The following is a 15669-nucleotide window of genomic DNA, read 5'->3' as shown; positions in this document are numbered from 1 at the left end:
CGTGGGATCAAGCCAGTTGTACCAATTCCCCAGGGCTGTGAAGAGGAAATCAGGGCTCTGAGCAGCACCACTACCAGGAGCTTCCATCGATGTTTACCAGTGCCCAGATGTATCAGCAGCCAGAGATACAAGGACAAAAACATCCACTGAAGTGAAAAAGCCAAACCCAGTGACTGGCTAAATTTCCCGAGTGCTCTGCAAAAGCCCCAGCATCTGAGCAGCTGGGACAGCACATCATTAAGGTGGTAGCCTCTCCTCTGGCCCTGCTGTCCATGCAGCAAGGTGGATGGTTCTCCTCCATCTGTGCATGCACAGGAGCTGACAGGGCTGGTACTCACTGGTTAGGGTTCTGGGTGACCTGTTTGATGACCTGGCAGTAGACCTCATCATGCAAACTCTCCTTCTCCTTGCACAGCTGCATTCAGAGAAGAGAAGACAGCATCAGAGAAGAAATGAAGTTATCAGAGAGGCCCCAGGTCATCTCTGCATCTTTCCTCTCCCAGCTTCAGAGCTCTACCAATGTAGCTTAAAGCCTGGGCTTTGGTCTCTAGGGCTATCACAGGCCTAAAGAAGGAGGGTCAGGTTGTGCTCTCATCCAGACAGTGATATCCAGGAAACCATTTACACGCAGCCCCTCCCCCAACATGTTCTTTAATCAGCCTCTCTGCTTCAGCTCCCTCTCTCATGTAGGGGGTTGCTTTATGGCTCTCCTTGCTCTCTCCATTCCCAGCAAGGTCTTGGCCCTTCATTCCCATTGGTACTTCAGCACGTTTCCCAGAGGAAGATCACAAACCTGAAGGATTTCAGAGATGCATTCAACCTCATTCTGGTTCTTGAGTTTTGAGTGATCTCCCATGAACCGCATCAGAGCTGCAAAGTGAGGGCTAGCATTTAGGTCTAAGCAGAGGTGATCCTGCCATGGGGCAGGCGGTAGACTAGAAAATGTCCTGAAAGCTTTTCTGCTCCACGGGCTGTTACGAGGCTCGCACTGGACACGTGTAGTCAGTGGGGCATCAGCCCAGGCAGTGCATGCTCTTGGGCACTTTGCACTTGAGGCAAAGTGCATTTTGCTGGACACTTGCAGCATGGACACAAGTGATTATTAACTGCAGAAATGCCTTAGAAGGGGCCCTCCTCACACAATTTTCACTCCCCACTCTGGGCCTCCTGATGCCTGTGTGAGGCCACCAAGGCCATCCCACTCACCCTGGCTCCAGCCTCTGCAGTGTTGTGTCCTAGAGAGGTACTTACTCTTGAAGTTCTTTGTAGCAAGCTCATTCAGCTCACTGTCAGAGTACTGGAGCAAAGACTCCTGGATTGGGACCTGCAGGGCCAGATTACAAGAGTAAACTGGGGAAGCAGATCACACAGAGCTGTGCTGCAGGCTTCCTGAAAGACACAAGCTCTCAGCATCTTGTAGGCAGTACTGAAGAGTAGGAGGCACCTACACTCCTCCAGAGACTACAGCCAAGGATCTGCCCTCTGCACTTTTGCCATGTGGGGGCTAGTGGCAATGCTGGAGCTGGGATTCTGGCTGTAGCCATGGGGAGAGACTGGACTCACCTTGGTGTGCTGGACCAGGGCAGCTACACTTTTCTTTTCAGCAGAATTCCTCCTTAGTCTCTGCCTAGACAGAAGAGAGGGAACATGCAATCCAAGAAATATCCCCAGAAATGTATTGGTGTGGGTCAGGCTACACAGGACCTGTGTATGCCTGTTTAGGAAGGACCACAGCCTACTCACATGGACTGAGCCTCTCGGAAGTAGGCCATGGCAAAGTCTATCATGGTATAATGATTACCAGCAGGGATTGACACGATGCTGTCAGGTTCTGATGTCAGGCTGGGAACAGAACTCTGCAGGGATAGGCACCAAAACTCAGCCTAAAAAATCATCTGAGCAACTAGTGTGCATTGTTCTTGTCACCTGTCAGACCTGGGAAGGCCTCATCTGTGTGTGGTGCCTCCCCATCCCACTATGATACTATTTGAGTGTTTCCATCTATAAGGATTAAGCAGTCGTCGTCTTCCCACTAGCCTTGGAGGTCAGATGCTACCAGGGCTACAGACCCACCCTGGTAGCTCCCACAGAACCTGGCCATATTCCCTAGAAGTTCCCCAAGGACAACTCACCTTCCTGCTGGTGTTCCTGCTCTCTGGGGAAGCTTTCATGCTCTTTCTCAGTCCTTCATGTCTGTCCATGCTGGTGCTGAGGTAATCAGGGGCTGCAGCCAATTGCACCAGGCTGGTGGGGAAAATACCACAGCGGCCACCAGTGGAGCCAAACTGCCAGCCTGCAGAAACAGAGGAGAAAGAATCAGGAACCATGGCAGCTACCAAGAGAAACGAGCAGTGAAGCATTCTACTTGCAAAGGAAAGCATCAGACTGACCAGTCTTTCCTGCATCTGAAGATAACATCCCCTCTAACTATGGCAGCTGGAACAAGGTGGGTTGTGGTCAGAGAATGGCAGAGCTAAAGGCTGACCAGCCCTTAACAGTCTGCTTTCCTCTGGTTCACTTGACAGCAGCACATAGAGCTCTGGGCACCATGGGTCCCAGCAGGCCCTTGAACCCAGTCCCCACCTTTCCTGCCAATCTCGACAAACTCCCTCACCTGGCTCCACGCCTTGCATGGGCAGTAACTCAATGAGGTCACCCTTCTTGAAGCTAAGAAGGCTTTTGTCATCCACGATGTAGCTGCGCAGAGCAATGACATAGTTGGTATCCTGGGGAAAGAGCAATGGGGAGGTCAAATCTTGTCCCTAGGATGTGAAGGACTCAGATCATATCACCCTATAGACCCTCTCAGGTCCATGTGGGAAACCAGCTTTGTTCCCTACTGCACTACAGCTGCTCTCTCACCTGCTTCAGCTCCTGGATGAAGAGTTCCACCATGGCCTTGATGCACGGAGCCTTCGGAGAGTGCAGGAAGAGCTGCTCCGTCTTCAGAGAGAACTCCAGGGCATTGCTGCCCTTCAGTTCCACTGACAGAACATCTGCAAAGCTGAGAACACAGCCAGCATGCTCAGGCTCATTCTGCCAGAGCTAGGGATGCAGATCATGGGGATGACAGCTCATTCCAAGGACTGAGAATGGGGACAGGCCTCAGTGTGCTCCAGAAGGTGGCCTTTCACCAGCACTGTATTACAACAGTAACAGCACCACAGGCTGCTCACGGCTTTCACCACACCACTCTGAGAACCACCCTTGTGATGACATGCATGGAGCTGACTCACATGGAGCACTCACTTATTGTAAGCAAAGCACAGGGTAGGAAGGAAAGGGAAAGGCCAAGGAGGGTCAGTGAGTCACCACTGACCCAGGACAGTCCTAGAGAGCAGAGCACAACCAGGGAATTTTCAGCTCACCTGTTCAGTTTGCATCCTAACACTCTGAAAGCATCCTGCAAGTGACCAATTATCAACCTGCAGCATCCAATGCCCTTTTGCTCACCTGTAGCTGCGAAGAATCTTCAGGTGCTCAGGGTTATAGCCAGCTGCTTTCACTACCTTCAGCAGCCGCATGCCCCGGTGAGAAACACCCAAGATCTGGACATCACTTCCATTTTCGCCCTGTATGGGAAGCGCAGCAGAGAGCATCAAAGGCTCCATCCCACCTGGACGAAAAGCAGCAGGGGAAGAAGATGCTACCACATGTACCATGAAAAAGGCCCTGGACTGACAGAGGTGTCAAACCCAGCAAGGTACAGAAGGCGCAGAAGAATGAGTGATGTATGGCCAGGCAGGAAGACAGAAAGAGATCTCAGGTGAACTACAGCCACACAGCTAATGCAAGCCCAGGGTCTGGTGAGAAGCTTAAGACTCACATGAACTGGGAAAAGGCGGGAGAAATAGTTAGCCCAGTTATCCCGAGCAGCCAGTACAATCCTCTTCTTTATCCCATCCTCCTGAATGGACTGGACATCGTTGCCAACCCGGAACTCCACTAGCAGGGGTACAAAGCAGATACTTTCTCAGTAAGTCAAAGATGGCCAAGTCTTCCTCTGCTCAGGGACTAGTTCCCACCAGTCCTCCTCTGTGATTACAGCGCAGCAAACAACATGCAGAGGTGAAAGGATACCACAGTACTTGCACATACACCAGCCTACCACTAGTTTCTCTCACCCTCTCCATGAACCTCCTGCCAAAGAAGACAGTTGGATTTTGAGACAGCTCAAAATCCCATCCTTGGGCCTCAGTTTCCTCTCCCCACAATAAACACATCAGAACCAAGTTTTTCCGGCTCAGAGAAATTTCAGAGCCATTTTCTGGCTATTTGGAATAAACAAACATTCCTACACTGCACTACACAACACACACAAATATGCTTTCTTGCTGCAGTGACAAGCATTTCACCTCTGCCCTAATTCCTGCCTGAAAGGGCTTGGAGGCTGGTTTCTCGTTCCAAACCAAAAGCTGGCATGGGCACAGGGAGGAAGGGATGATGGGGCTGTTACTTACTCAGCAGGTCTTTCATCTTGCGCTTCTCCTCCCTGGAGATCCGAAGGCAGGAATCGGAGAAGGTGTCACGCATGATCTGCAGAGGAAGGAAACAGAGAGGCTTCGGTTGGAAAGGCCACATCTGAGTGTGTTGGAGCACCTGAGGCTGTTAAGCAGACTGAGTTTCAGAGAGGAGTGAATGGGGGCTTGACTGGGTGGACCTAGAGAAGAGACTGGCACTGCTAGCGATGCAGAGGTGAAGGCAACTTATGCAATGTAATTATGGAGTGTTTTGTCCCCAAACAGAGAGACAACAGGCCTTGAGTCACACGCCAATACGTACCTGTTCACACAGCAAGTTCAGACAATATGGGTGACTGAAATTTTCTTTGGGGTAAAACACCTGCAAGAGGAGGATAAAAACAATAGTAATGCTACAGATGTTTACAGAAGTTGCAGAAATAGCTCCCCAGGGATGTTTTGTAATCCATATGCCCTACTGCTGAAAGGAGTGAGTCCATCTCCCAGGACAGGCAGGGAAGAGACACTGTGAATGTAAACAGAAGGACCAGGAGCGAAGGACCAAAAGGAAAATGGTGAGATCATGGGATGAACCCCAGTCGATCCAGTGCACTCTCCAACACTTGGTTTTAAACACGTTTATCCTATTTTAATAGGAAAGCACCAGGTAACAAAAAATTTACTTTATTTGCAGGTTTCTCAGTGCTTTACTGAGGAGGAAAAGGACAGGTAGGGAAACTGAGACACCAGAGTCAGTAAGGCAGAGTAGGACCCGGATCCTCTCTGAGATGATCCCCTGCCTCTGAATCCCATATCACATGACCTCCTCCCAGAACTGGTTTTTTGCTCTTCTATCACACTGGCTGCCTACGACAAGAAATTAGTTTAACCAAATATGGGACCAGTTCTCTCCCCCCATAGCCAGCCCTCAGCTAATGAGCTATACCTCTTTGCGCAGAAAGATTTTCCAGACAGGGTTGACATAGGAAAAGGTGACACTGGCAGTGAGCTTATATAGCTGGGTCTTGATGCCATCATCTTCTGCTACTGTTACAGTAGAGCCTGTGTGAGGAGAAAGAGCAGTGAAGATGGGCTTTGCTGACTACAGGGTCACCTTCCCACCTACCAAAGACCTACCAAGAGAAAGGGGACAGTGCCGTTTGCCTGATTGAAGATCAGTGTCAAGAACTCTCTTGAAGGTCAGTAATCAGCTAACACGAATGTACGCACAAAACAGCCATCATGTGAGTACCAGCATTTCTGATAGCATTTATACTCGCTGTATTAGCCACAAAGTTCAGTGCTCATAACAGAAGCACTTCAGAGATAGAGAGCACATGGTGTCCCAGGCAAAATACTAGCCCTGTGCTTAAACTTGAAGACCAGTTTCATTTTATGTCATTACAAAAAGGCTGCTAAGGTTTCAAAAGGACATAAAAGTTCTCCCCTGAGCTTGCAGACTGCAAGGTTCTGGTACAAGGCACCCAGTACTTGCACTGAATTTTCTCTCTGCAGGAGATCTATTTAAGACAGGCTGAGTCTGAAGACAACCATTCAAAGGCATTGCTTTACAAGGTAGGAATATCTTCATTTAAGCATGCCCAACTTTCAAAACTTCAGAGTTCATAGACAATCAAGAAATGTAGTAGATCCCACAGTTCAGCTGTTTCTATATTGCTAATCAAAAGCACGTAGGGATTTTCAGGCTAATCCAGTTACTTCCACTTACTTTCACAGGACTTCCTGAAGATCCATTATAAAAGACAGGGGAAGTGAAACAGGGACATTCTTTTATACCAGGGAAGCTGATGCAGGATGGAGTCCTGCAGTAATGTGCTTGACTGACTGTTCCTTGTATGTTATAAAATGTGATGCTGCTGAGTGTTTTAAACAACTTGAAATACATTGGCACATGTATCCAAAATAGCAGCGAAGTCTAAAATGAATCATGGCTCCAGGCTCCCCCTGCAATTCAGACGCAAACCCTAGGACTGAATAACACTTCCAAACTCCTGCTGACAAGCATTAGCTATGTCATTATTCAGGTGGGCAGCATCCAGATGCTCCTTATGTTGTCAGTGTCCAAGGTCTTTCAGGCTCTCATTCTCCCTCTGAGAAACATTCCCTCATTCCTCAGCCTGTCTTTAAGGACCCTCCAGAGGCTCTAGAAGGTAAAACATCTGGCTTCCCATTCCTCTCTGGTCTAAAGTCCATCCATTGAATTGCAGCTTTGATAAAGTAATCATGCTTTAGGTAGGTAATAAAACGTATTGTGGACTAGACCTTGATAAAGTTGTAGCCCAAAGGTCCTTTCTGTTTTCAGCTGCATTTTTCAGAGAAACCCAGCCCCTCCTTCATCATTTGTGCCTGACATCCTGCACTGCACTGGGAAGAAAGGGAAGAGTCAGAGCTGGGAAGCGCCACGCTGAGTGCTGGGCCAGACAGGAACTATGGTGACAGTCTCTGATATCACACATCCCACTCAGTCTTTGGGCAGCTGGCTGATGACAGAACATGTGACACTCTCAGGCCACCGGGCTGATTCTGATTCCATCTCCTCCACCCCCGCTAACAAACCCCACTTGGGTGAAGCCAATACTCACCCTTCTCTGTGGGTTCCTGCCGGTCTTGGTTCCTAAGCAGGGGAGGTGAAGGCAATGGTGGGGGAAGAGGGGGAGCAGGAGCGGCCGGGGAACCTGGTGGGGTACTCTCCCCGCTGAAGATGGACAGGAGAGGCAACTGCTTCTCTTTGATAGAGCTGGAAGCTGAGCCTGGCTTGGGTTTGGGAGGTGGAGGTGTTCTCTTCTCTTCTGGCGGGGGACAAGGCTGCAAGACAGCAAAACCATTTGACCCAGTCATTCTCTGCATTACCGTGCTCCTGACACTGCTGTTATATATCATCCCTAGGGCAGCAGTCCAACCCTAGAAGCAAGACCTGTGTGAACAGGGATACCAGGACCTTTAAATCAGCACATGATCTACAAACAGATGAAGATCAAGCAAACCCGGGTGCAGAGAACGATGTACTTGAGATTGAAGACTCCAGTTGGGAAGGAGAAAAAAAGACATTAATGGGCCAAGACCTTGGTGCCAAATGTGGGGAACACTAGTTTCTTGCTTCCAGATCAGCCTTAAACATATCATAATAGGACTTGCTGCTCCAGAGCCTTTTCTTCAGGACTTCAAGCGACTTTACAGACTGGAAACCAGTCTAGGAGAGGCAGCACCATGGTATGAGCTCACAGCTGTCTAATAACCCAACAAGAAATCACCTGGCTGCTACTGCATTACCAGCCAGGTAGCTCCCAACTTGCTGGAGACTAGATACACAGGCCCTCTGTGGTGAACTCTTAGGTGACTGGAGAGCAAAGAACTCACCGATTTGGGAGACGGGAGGTTCATCATTCCCAGCTTGGCCAGAGCTTCATTTTTGGGGTCATTTTTCTTCATAAATGGCTTGGACACTCTCCTGCAAGGAAATAGTTACAGGGGCTGCTGAAGGGTTGTGGCCACAATGGAGCCATGTGGCAGGGCTGCCATATAGTCCCACTCATCTTCCTGCCCACTTGGGGCGATCCCACTCTCACCTGACAGGCTCAACAGGCTGGGGCTCAGGGCCTGGCCTGCTTTGGTACATTTTGATGATGTTGTGGATCTCCCGGCTGGGTGCAGGCCGTGACTCAGGGCCTGAAGGCTTCACTACAGGTGGCTCCTTCTTCACTTTCGGTGTCTGCTTTTTTGGCTTTGGTTCAGGAGGTGGCAAAGGGGGAGCACAAGCTATTGGAGATGACAGCTTTAACCAACAGACCAGCAAAGACACAGGAGAAATCCCTTTATCTCATTTGAAGCTCGCTCTCTTTTAACCCCTAGGCTGGCTTGCTATGGCCTTCCACGGCCTTCTTTTGGGATCTCACTTCCCAAAGCTCAGGCCTTTCTCTCTCTCATCTGTTGTCAAGATGCAAAGTCCCAGAAGAACCAGATCCATTCCTCCTCTGGCTATATCCTGGCCCAATGCTCCTGGAAAGTTACTGCTTGTCAGCCTGCCTGGTCTCCACTGCACATCATCTTACCTGCCTCTGGTTTAGGGCTGGGATTCTCTTCATTCCTCTTCTCCCTCTTCTCTTCCTTCTCCTCCTCTTGCTTTGGCTGGGGATTTGCTGGAGGGGTCCAGGTTTTGGGAGGAAGCCTGACTTTCTTCACTCGGATCTGTTCATATCCTGCATAGAAAGGGGGACCTAAGCTAGTTAAATCCACAGCCGAAACCTAGCACTAATGGCATAGTTCCCACCCTTGCATCAGTCAGCAGAAGTCTATGCTTTCTAGAGGCAAAGGAGGTCGTAACAGTCACAAGCCCAAAGATTTCTAGAAAAATGGCAACACAACATCTCACAATCTGAACTGCAGCCAGCTGAGCAGGTACCCAAAACTCCAGCTACGTACAGCATCAGCAGCCCCTGCAGAGATTAGCTGGGTTCCAGACAGGAAGACAAGAACACCTCATTATGCTAGGGAGGCTGCAGAACAAGGTGTTATGATGCGTGAAATTCCCGAAGTGGCAGCTGCTTACCCATCCTCTGAAAATATTCTCTCTTCTGCTGGAAAGTTTCCCGAGGATAGTCACCATCTTCACTGTCGGAGAACTGGTCTTCCGTGTAGTCATAAACCTGCAAACAGTTCACAACATGGTTCACTAGCACTAGCCAGCAGATACCACAGTGCCCTTAAGATTAGAGGTGATCTGCCCTTGCCCAAGTTCTGATCTAGAACTTCTCCCCATCTGGGAGTGTCCCAAGAGATCAGTTTCTGACCCAAGGAATCATCAAGTAAGTCCAGAGAAGGAGAGTATGTTAAGAGGCCCAAGATAACTTGCTAGAAGATAAATAATTTAGAGTGATGAATTTTCCTATGGTAAAATTCAGATTAGCTGGGAATTAATTGTTCATAGTTCACTGCCAACACTGCAGCCAAACCTCCACAGAGCTAATGCCACCAAGATTTGATCTCATGTCTTAAAGACTCAGCAAGCAGAGTTTGAAAGGCCTCAGTATCATAGGTAAGCATAGCGCTCTGCTCGCTTCTCTGCCAAACCACTGTCACACTGGAGCGGACACAGAGCAAACGCAAATCATGAAATTCAAACCAAATTCATCACCACTGTTCGTTTCTCATACCTGTTCTTCTGCCTTAGCTGGCAGTTCTGGAGCCTTCGGTGGTGGTGCGGCATTCTGGCTGCTGGGAGGCTTCTTAGGTTTTGGGGAAGTGGCTCGGACTGGGGCTGAGACTAGAGCTGGGGCTTGGGCTTGGGCTTGTGGCAGACTTGAGACTCTTGGCCTTGAGTTCTCAAGAGACTGTTGCCACTGCCCTGGCTGCAGCTGCTGCTGCTGGGAAATGCTCATGGCTTGAAGCGTCATTTGCTGGGCCTGGAGGAAGGAATTGCAATGTCCATGATCTCTAGGCTACAGAAAAACACTAGCCATCAGTCAGGCTGTCCCATTCTTTCACTGGTAATCACAAAACATCTACATAGTTCACTGCAAATTTCCCAGCGTTACAGACAAGGCGCTCCCAGGGAGTCTGGTCCCACCCGGCCAAGTACACAGAGCTCCTAACACCACCCCAAAGACTCAGCTACCACTGAAATCGCCTCAGACCTTCATGCAATCGCAAGGCTTTGTACAGAAAGCAGAATACTGTGGATCTGCATCTGTAGCAAATCCCAACTTAAAAACACATGGGAATTACAGCTGAGGCTTTTTGGGGCCTGCTCTTGTCCCTGCCTCTCACTCACCTGTGGTGCCTCAGTGTCCCCATGTACACAAAGGGGCAAAAAGGGGATTTCCAGTTTTGCAGTCTTAAATAATTCCAACTTCATATAGCTAAACCCCAGCACACAAGCACAGCGTTACAGAGCAGGCCTATGGCAGAAGAGGAGCATGGCCAACCTCTTCACAGCACGTACACCAGTGTGCCATTCTTCCCCAGTTCTCAGCCTCCTACCAGCCAGTCCCTTCCACTCACCATAAGCATGGCTTGCTGGTTGATAAAGGCTTGCTGTTGTGCTGCTAATTGATTGGGATCTACAGCTGGAACCACAGGCTGGGGCATAATCATGGCTGTGGAAGACACACATGTCTGCAAACACCCACAGGCAACCATTCCCCACAGCCCAGAGCTAAGTGCTCACTGTGCACCCTGCCTGAGGTTCAAACACACAGGCTCTGTTAGGACACACACGCTTCCATCCCCCTTCCCTGTATAGTTACTGAAACACTGTGTCATTACCTGGCATAGGTGCAATCCCACCAGCCGCTGGCATCATGGGCATGGCTGCTGGCATCCCCATCATCGAAGGCATAGACTGGTAAACTGGTGCTTGAGTCATTCCAGATAAGCCTAGAGGCAAAACGCCACACGTACAGTGCCTTTGGGGAATTGCAGATCAGAAAGCCCTGATCAATCCCACAGAACACATCACATAGGCTGGGTGCCTCTGGTTCTCTCCACATGTGCCAACCACAGGGACATGTGGATGGTTTATCTCTTCACACAGCAGGACACAGCAAAACTCAGGTGGAAAAAGGAAACCTAAGAGAAATGTGTGGCCTGCCAGAATTGACAATAACAGGATCCAGACCCTGCTTCTGTAGTGTAGCTTGGGACACCACCATCCTTCATGACTGAGCATATAAATAACTCCTGCCTGTGAATGATTACAGAGAAGCGTTTCTCTTGAGGTTTGGGCAAAGATCTCTGGGACTGCCAGGTCCACATCGGTCTCTTTGCAGCAGGTAGAAAGGGTGAATGAACAACAAGCCCTGGCCTGGGTGGCGTTGTGTATCATGTGAAGGAACTGTGGGGAGAAAGGAATTCCTCTGCTCCCAGCAGTCAAGTCCCACATGAGGTCACAAAACAGAAATCCCACCGAGGGCAAAGCCAGCAGAGCAAGGGGCATGGAGATCAGTCTCGGATAGGAGTGAGTCAGCACACAGCATAGCTCTACTGAATCACGATGTCCTCGCCAGTGAGACTGGCCCAGAGATGCCATAGAGAGATCTTCACGTCCCTTGCTGATGTAAGTAGCCACGTGAGTGACAAACTGGCCTCAGGCCAGTGATCTGTCATAGAGCTTGTCATGCCCCAAAGCATCTGCAGTAACCAAAAATAGTCCCAGACTCAGTAATGACCTGAACAGGACATTCCCCACCTTACTGAAACAGCTGGGTGTGTTCCCACACATGAAATTTTCCCAGTGCCATTAATATATTGGTGTTGGACTCCACCCTACTGAAAATACCTGAGTCTTAGCTCCACAGAAACGAGGAAAAGTGAAGAAAACAAACACACAAAACAGAATCTCTACAGGATTCAGACTTACTAACCCAAGGAATAGCTAGAGATGATGGGAAAGTCTGTAAGGAAGCAATAAGAAAGATTAAAATCCTCCCCTGAGAAAGGCAGCAACTTTTTCGTGAAAGCACAAGGTGAATATAAGGTGAACACAGGACTTATTGAGTATTGGCCTAGGGAAGAGGTGGCCCAGGTCAGAAGCAAGCTACCTGTTGCCTTGAACCCAAGACCAACTCAAGAGAGAAATTAAAACCAGAAAAAAGGTGGTAGGTAACCTTATCTAGCACCTTCCTCAAAGCATCTGATTCCCAGCACCTGGAAGTGAGGAGTGCAACTTCTGATGACCTACTCTACAGACCAATGCTCCTCATGAATCAGTTGAGCCCATGCACTAATTAGCATTTAAGGGACTCCCTGACTTGTGCTCACTGAAGCTTACATAGCCCCACAGGTGTTCCCAGCTGTCTCATCCCCTTACAGACCTGTAGAAGGAAAGATTCCTCTCTGTGTGGGTCCAATCTTCCCACCTCCTTTCATGCGTCCAGTCAGACTCTCCCTGTTCTCCATATCCTGCATCAAGAAAAAACAGAGTTATCTGAGCTCAGAGAGACAGACCTCACAGAGGGAGAGCCATCCAAAGGCACATCTGAGCTGAGCAGAGGCAGCGTGAATAGGCAGAGGCGCGCTCAAGAGTCTCAGGGACAGGAGAGGTGCAGAGAGAAAGTAAGAGGGAACATCAAAGGACTTACTGGTACTCTGGAGCCTTGATGCAGCACAGTGCTAAAGAGATCATCCACATAGTGATCCAAGCCTACAGGGGCCCTCAGGTCATCTCTGAATCTTGGACCTAAGAGCAGAGAGAAGTCTAGCGACAAGGCAGGCAAGGAACATTCCCCTGTCTCCAGTACCTATGAGACAGTCATGTTTTGGAGTGGAGAGCCCTTCCTTGCTCTACATCAAGAAGAATCACCTGTTTCCCTCTCTGCTCTGATTCCTTGCATGGGGCCCATCTGGCCCTTCTCAGTGCCATCCACTGTCCTGGGAGAGATCTTACCTGGATGGAGATTGTGGAATTCTGGCGGCAGGCCAGGTGGTGGGAAGGTAGGGGCCTGGATGCCTGGAGCAGGAGGGATCCTGTTGAAGAGGAAAATGAGATGAAGACAGCACGGAGTGCTGAGAGGAAGACGAGTCACCAGGTGACAGGACCACAAGTGGTGGGGCAGGAGGATTAGGTGACTTACGAATCCAGGTCAGAGCTCTGGAGGAAGCTTCTGTCCCTTTCAGGAGAGATGGGGTACTCAGCTGAGGACTGAGAAGTGTTGTTGAGGTTGCTGGTCTCCTCCATCTCTCCAATGAGGTCCAGCACAAAGTCACAGCCCAGCAGGTCCTGCCACGTGTTGCCAGTAAACATGGAGATAGACCACCCTCGGGACTTCTTATCACAGCCCCTGATAACAAGGGAAGGAAGGAGAGACAAGGTGTCTTGGTAGGCAGAGGAAAGGGAAAGGAAAACATTGCATTCAGTTGCCTCTTGCTGTATCTATCCTGGCTTAAGTCCTTAACATTTAGGGTGTGAATCAACAATTAAATGCCCAAGGTCAAGAATAAAGTAGAATCACTCAAGATGTCCTTCTTTTTTTTTTGCATCTTTTCTCTGAAGCTGCTCTGACAGATCACACCAGTGATTCCTCTGTTCCTAAAGAGGCCCATAGTTCATGCACACAGATAGAATTGTAGAATCATAGAATGGTTTGGGTTGGAAGGGACCTTAAAGATCATCTAGTTCCAAACCTCCTGCCATGTGCAGGGAAACCTTCCCTAAGATCAGGCGGGTGAAGGAGAGAGCACAAGCCAGAATGCGTGGGGAGTGGCTGTTCCTCATCTGACAACACAAATTCTAGCCTGCAGCCCCAACCAGTCTGAACACTAGAACTTGTGACAACTTCTTTCACATACCCAGATCTTCTCCCTCCCTCTGGCAGTACCTTGCACTCAGGAGCCAGGCTGCATACTGCTCCCCAGTCATCCAGGACTCCACCTCAGCTGAGAACTTTTCCTCTAACACGGAAAACAGAGTCAATACCACAGCACCCACTACAGGACCCAAAGCAATACGTAAGCTCTGCAGGGGACAAGCAGAGCCCAGCTGGAAAGTCTCACACACTCCTGAGGAAGGGGACAGGTGGAGAGGACTGAAAGCAGATGGAGGGCTCCACATGAACACATTCACACCCAAAATAACAGTTTGATGGCACAGGTTGCCATTTCCAGCCTGACAGCTGAAAACCGTCACAGTGTCTTGGTTTGCTTGGGCCACCATGCCGCTCACCAAGGAGCCAGAGCAAGGAGGCTCTGCATCCAGTTCATGGAGCTTCTGAGCACTCAAGAGGCAGCATAAGCCAATATTTGAGAAGGGAAAAAGGCAGAAAGTACCTGTAACAAAGGCAGCAATTGCTGCTACCTGGGATATGCAATAACGGGTAACAGGAAAACTAGACCCATAGAGATGAACAACTAGAACAGCCGCAATGAGTGTTCTGATCCCTCTTTACTAAGCTGAAGTATTTTCTGAATGCTGATTTCTGCACTGGAAAAGTCCTTAGGGACTAGATGATAGTGGAAGGGCAGAAGCATGAGTTACCATTGAAGGTATGAACATCCAGCACCATCTTCCCTCTCCTCTGGTTTGCAGTCCACTCCAGCTGAGTGGGAGGGTAGGCCCGAGAGGAAGTAGCGTCTATCTCTGTGTGCTGCGCTGCTGTCAAGATCTTGCGCTGGCAAACAGCATTGTAGCCCTCCATGCCGTGATCTGACACAAATCTAGGAAAAGGGAACTGCCTTTAGCACACTGCTCATCTCAACCTTAATGAAAGTGCATCTAGGTCTTTTCTCCTTACTTCAGCAGCGGCTTCTCCAGTGCTGGTGAAGGGGCAAAGCAGCTCAGCAAAGTCGCCATCAGGACCCAAGCTCGCTGGCTGTGCTCCATGTCTGGGTTCTTCCATGTCTGGGCAACCACTTGGCTGAAGATTTCATTGCGTAGAGGCACATTATTCAAACCTCTTCCAGCAATGTAGTTGCCCAGAAGTATCTCCTGCCAGCCATGGAGATTCTTGTCACCAATGAACCGCAAAATCTAGAAGCATTCAGGAGAAGAAAAAAAAAAAAGAGAGAGCTCTAGCTGTGTCACCTCACAACACTGTTTGGGACAAAGGGTTAATCTGGGTCGTAGATACCAGGGCGTTTGTGAGCCTAAGAAGAGTAGTCAACACTGAGATCAGGATCTGTTCTCAGGTTTTGTGCACCACCCAAATTCTGAGGAATTTGAGAGGCAGTGTTCATTGAGATAGGACCTTGACTAAAAGTCAGGATGACTTCAGCCTCTTCTTAGTTATGTCTCTGACTCAGAATTTGTTCTTGTGCAAAATACTTCTGCTTTGGGCAGAGCTCAGACACACAAGCAAGTTGCCCTAGGCTATTGCCACTGTGCCTGTGGCCACAGGCTGCCTAGCTGTAAAGGTACAGAAAACAAACTGATGCTTGGCTGATCTTTGTCAAAAGCTCAGAGCCAGACATGAGGAAACAGCGTCTGACAGTTAAGTGTTAAAAACACTTCACTGTAGTTAATATTATACCAAGTAGGATGAAATGTGGTATCTCAACTAACTCACTTGAGCAGATTCAGCTTCTTGGTTATGCATACCAACATCTTCAATGCTTTTGTAATCCATATGTCTCACCCTTAGCTACAGAATAATTTTTTTCAACCCCTACTCTTCAATATATCACTAGATTAAAATTTTTCTTAAGGGCACCATGGGTAGCTTTGGAAAGGACATTTATGAGTGATGGACTATTTTTTTCT

General features: G+C 49.1%; 1 protein-coding gene across 1 annotated transcript in view; it reads right to left on the bottom strand.

Moving 5' to 3' along the window:
* Nucleotides 1-15669, bottom strand: part of MYO15B (myosin XVB) — a 44944-nt gene that overhangs the window by 6022 nt on the left and 23253 nt on the right. Inside the window, exons 27-54 of the mRNA XM_086624330.1 lie at nucleotides 14705-14940; nucleotides 14449-14627; nucleotides 13793-13865; nucleotides 13049-13255; nucleotides 12862-12941; nucleotides 12557-12654; nucleotides 12290-12377; nucleotides 10743-10853; nucleotides 10479-10573; nucleotides 9632-9880; nucleotides 9028-9124; nucleotides 8531-8677; nucleotides 8048-8237; nucleotides 7839-7926; nucleotides 7064-7286; nucleotides 5407-5522; nucleotides 4783-4842; nucleotides 4461-4536; nucleotides 3827-3945; nucleotides 3454-3572; nucleotides 2863-3004; nucleotides 2615-2726; nucleotides 2133-2293; nucleotides 1744-1856; nucleotides 1564-1627; nucleotides 1252-1324; nucleotides 794-870; nucleotides 339-415 (exon numbers count right to left, since the gene is read on the bottom strand). Of these exons, the coding sequence (XP_086480456.1) occupies nucleotides 339-415; nucleotides 794-870; nucleotides 1252-1324; nucleotides 1564-1627; nucleotides 1744-1856; nucleotides 2133-2293; nucleotides 2615-2726; nucleotides 2863-3004; nucleotides 3454-3572; nucleotides 3827-3945; nucleotides 4461-4536; nucleotides 4783-4842; nucleotides 5407-5522; nucleotides 7064-7286; nucleotides 7839-7926; nucleotides 8048-8237; nucleotides 8531-8677; nucleotides 9028-9124; nucleotides 9632-9880; nucleotides 10479-10573; nucleotides 10743-10853; nucleotides 12290-12377; nucleotides 12557-12654; nucleotides 12862-12941; nucleotides 13049-13255; nucleotides 13793-13865; nucleotides 14449-14627; nucleotides 14705-14940 (3470 nt within the window). The remainder of the gene's footprint in view (nucleotides 1-338; nucleotides 416-793; nucleotides 871-1251; nucleotides 1325-1563; nucleotides 1628-1743; nucleotides 1857-2132; nucleotides 2294-2614; nucleotides 2727-2862; nucleotides 3005-3453; nucleotides 3573-3826; nucleotides 3946-4460; nucleotides 4537-4782; nucleotides 4843-5406; nucleotides 5523-7063; nucleotides 7287-7838; nucleotides 7927-8047; nucleotides 8238-8530; nucleotides 8678-9027; nucleotides 9125-9631; nucleotides 9881-10478; nucleotides 10574-10742; nucleotides 10854-12289; nucleotides 12378-12556; nucleotides 12655-12861; nucleotides 12942-13048; nucleotides 13256-13792; nucleotides 13866-14448; nucleotides 14628-14704; nucleotides 14941-15669) is intronic.

This window comes from Tauraco erythrolophus, chromosome 20, assembly GCF_009769465.1.
Source record: "Tauraco erythrolophus isolate bTauEry1 chromosome 20, bTauEry1.pri, whole genome shotgun sequence".
Classification (NCBI taxonomy): Eukaryota; Metazoa; Chordata; class Aves; order Musophagiformes; family Musophagidae; genus Tauraco; species Tauraco erythrolophus.
This window is presented reverse-complemented; position numbering and strand designations above follow the sequence as displayed.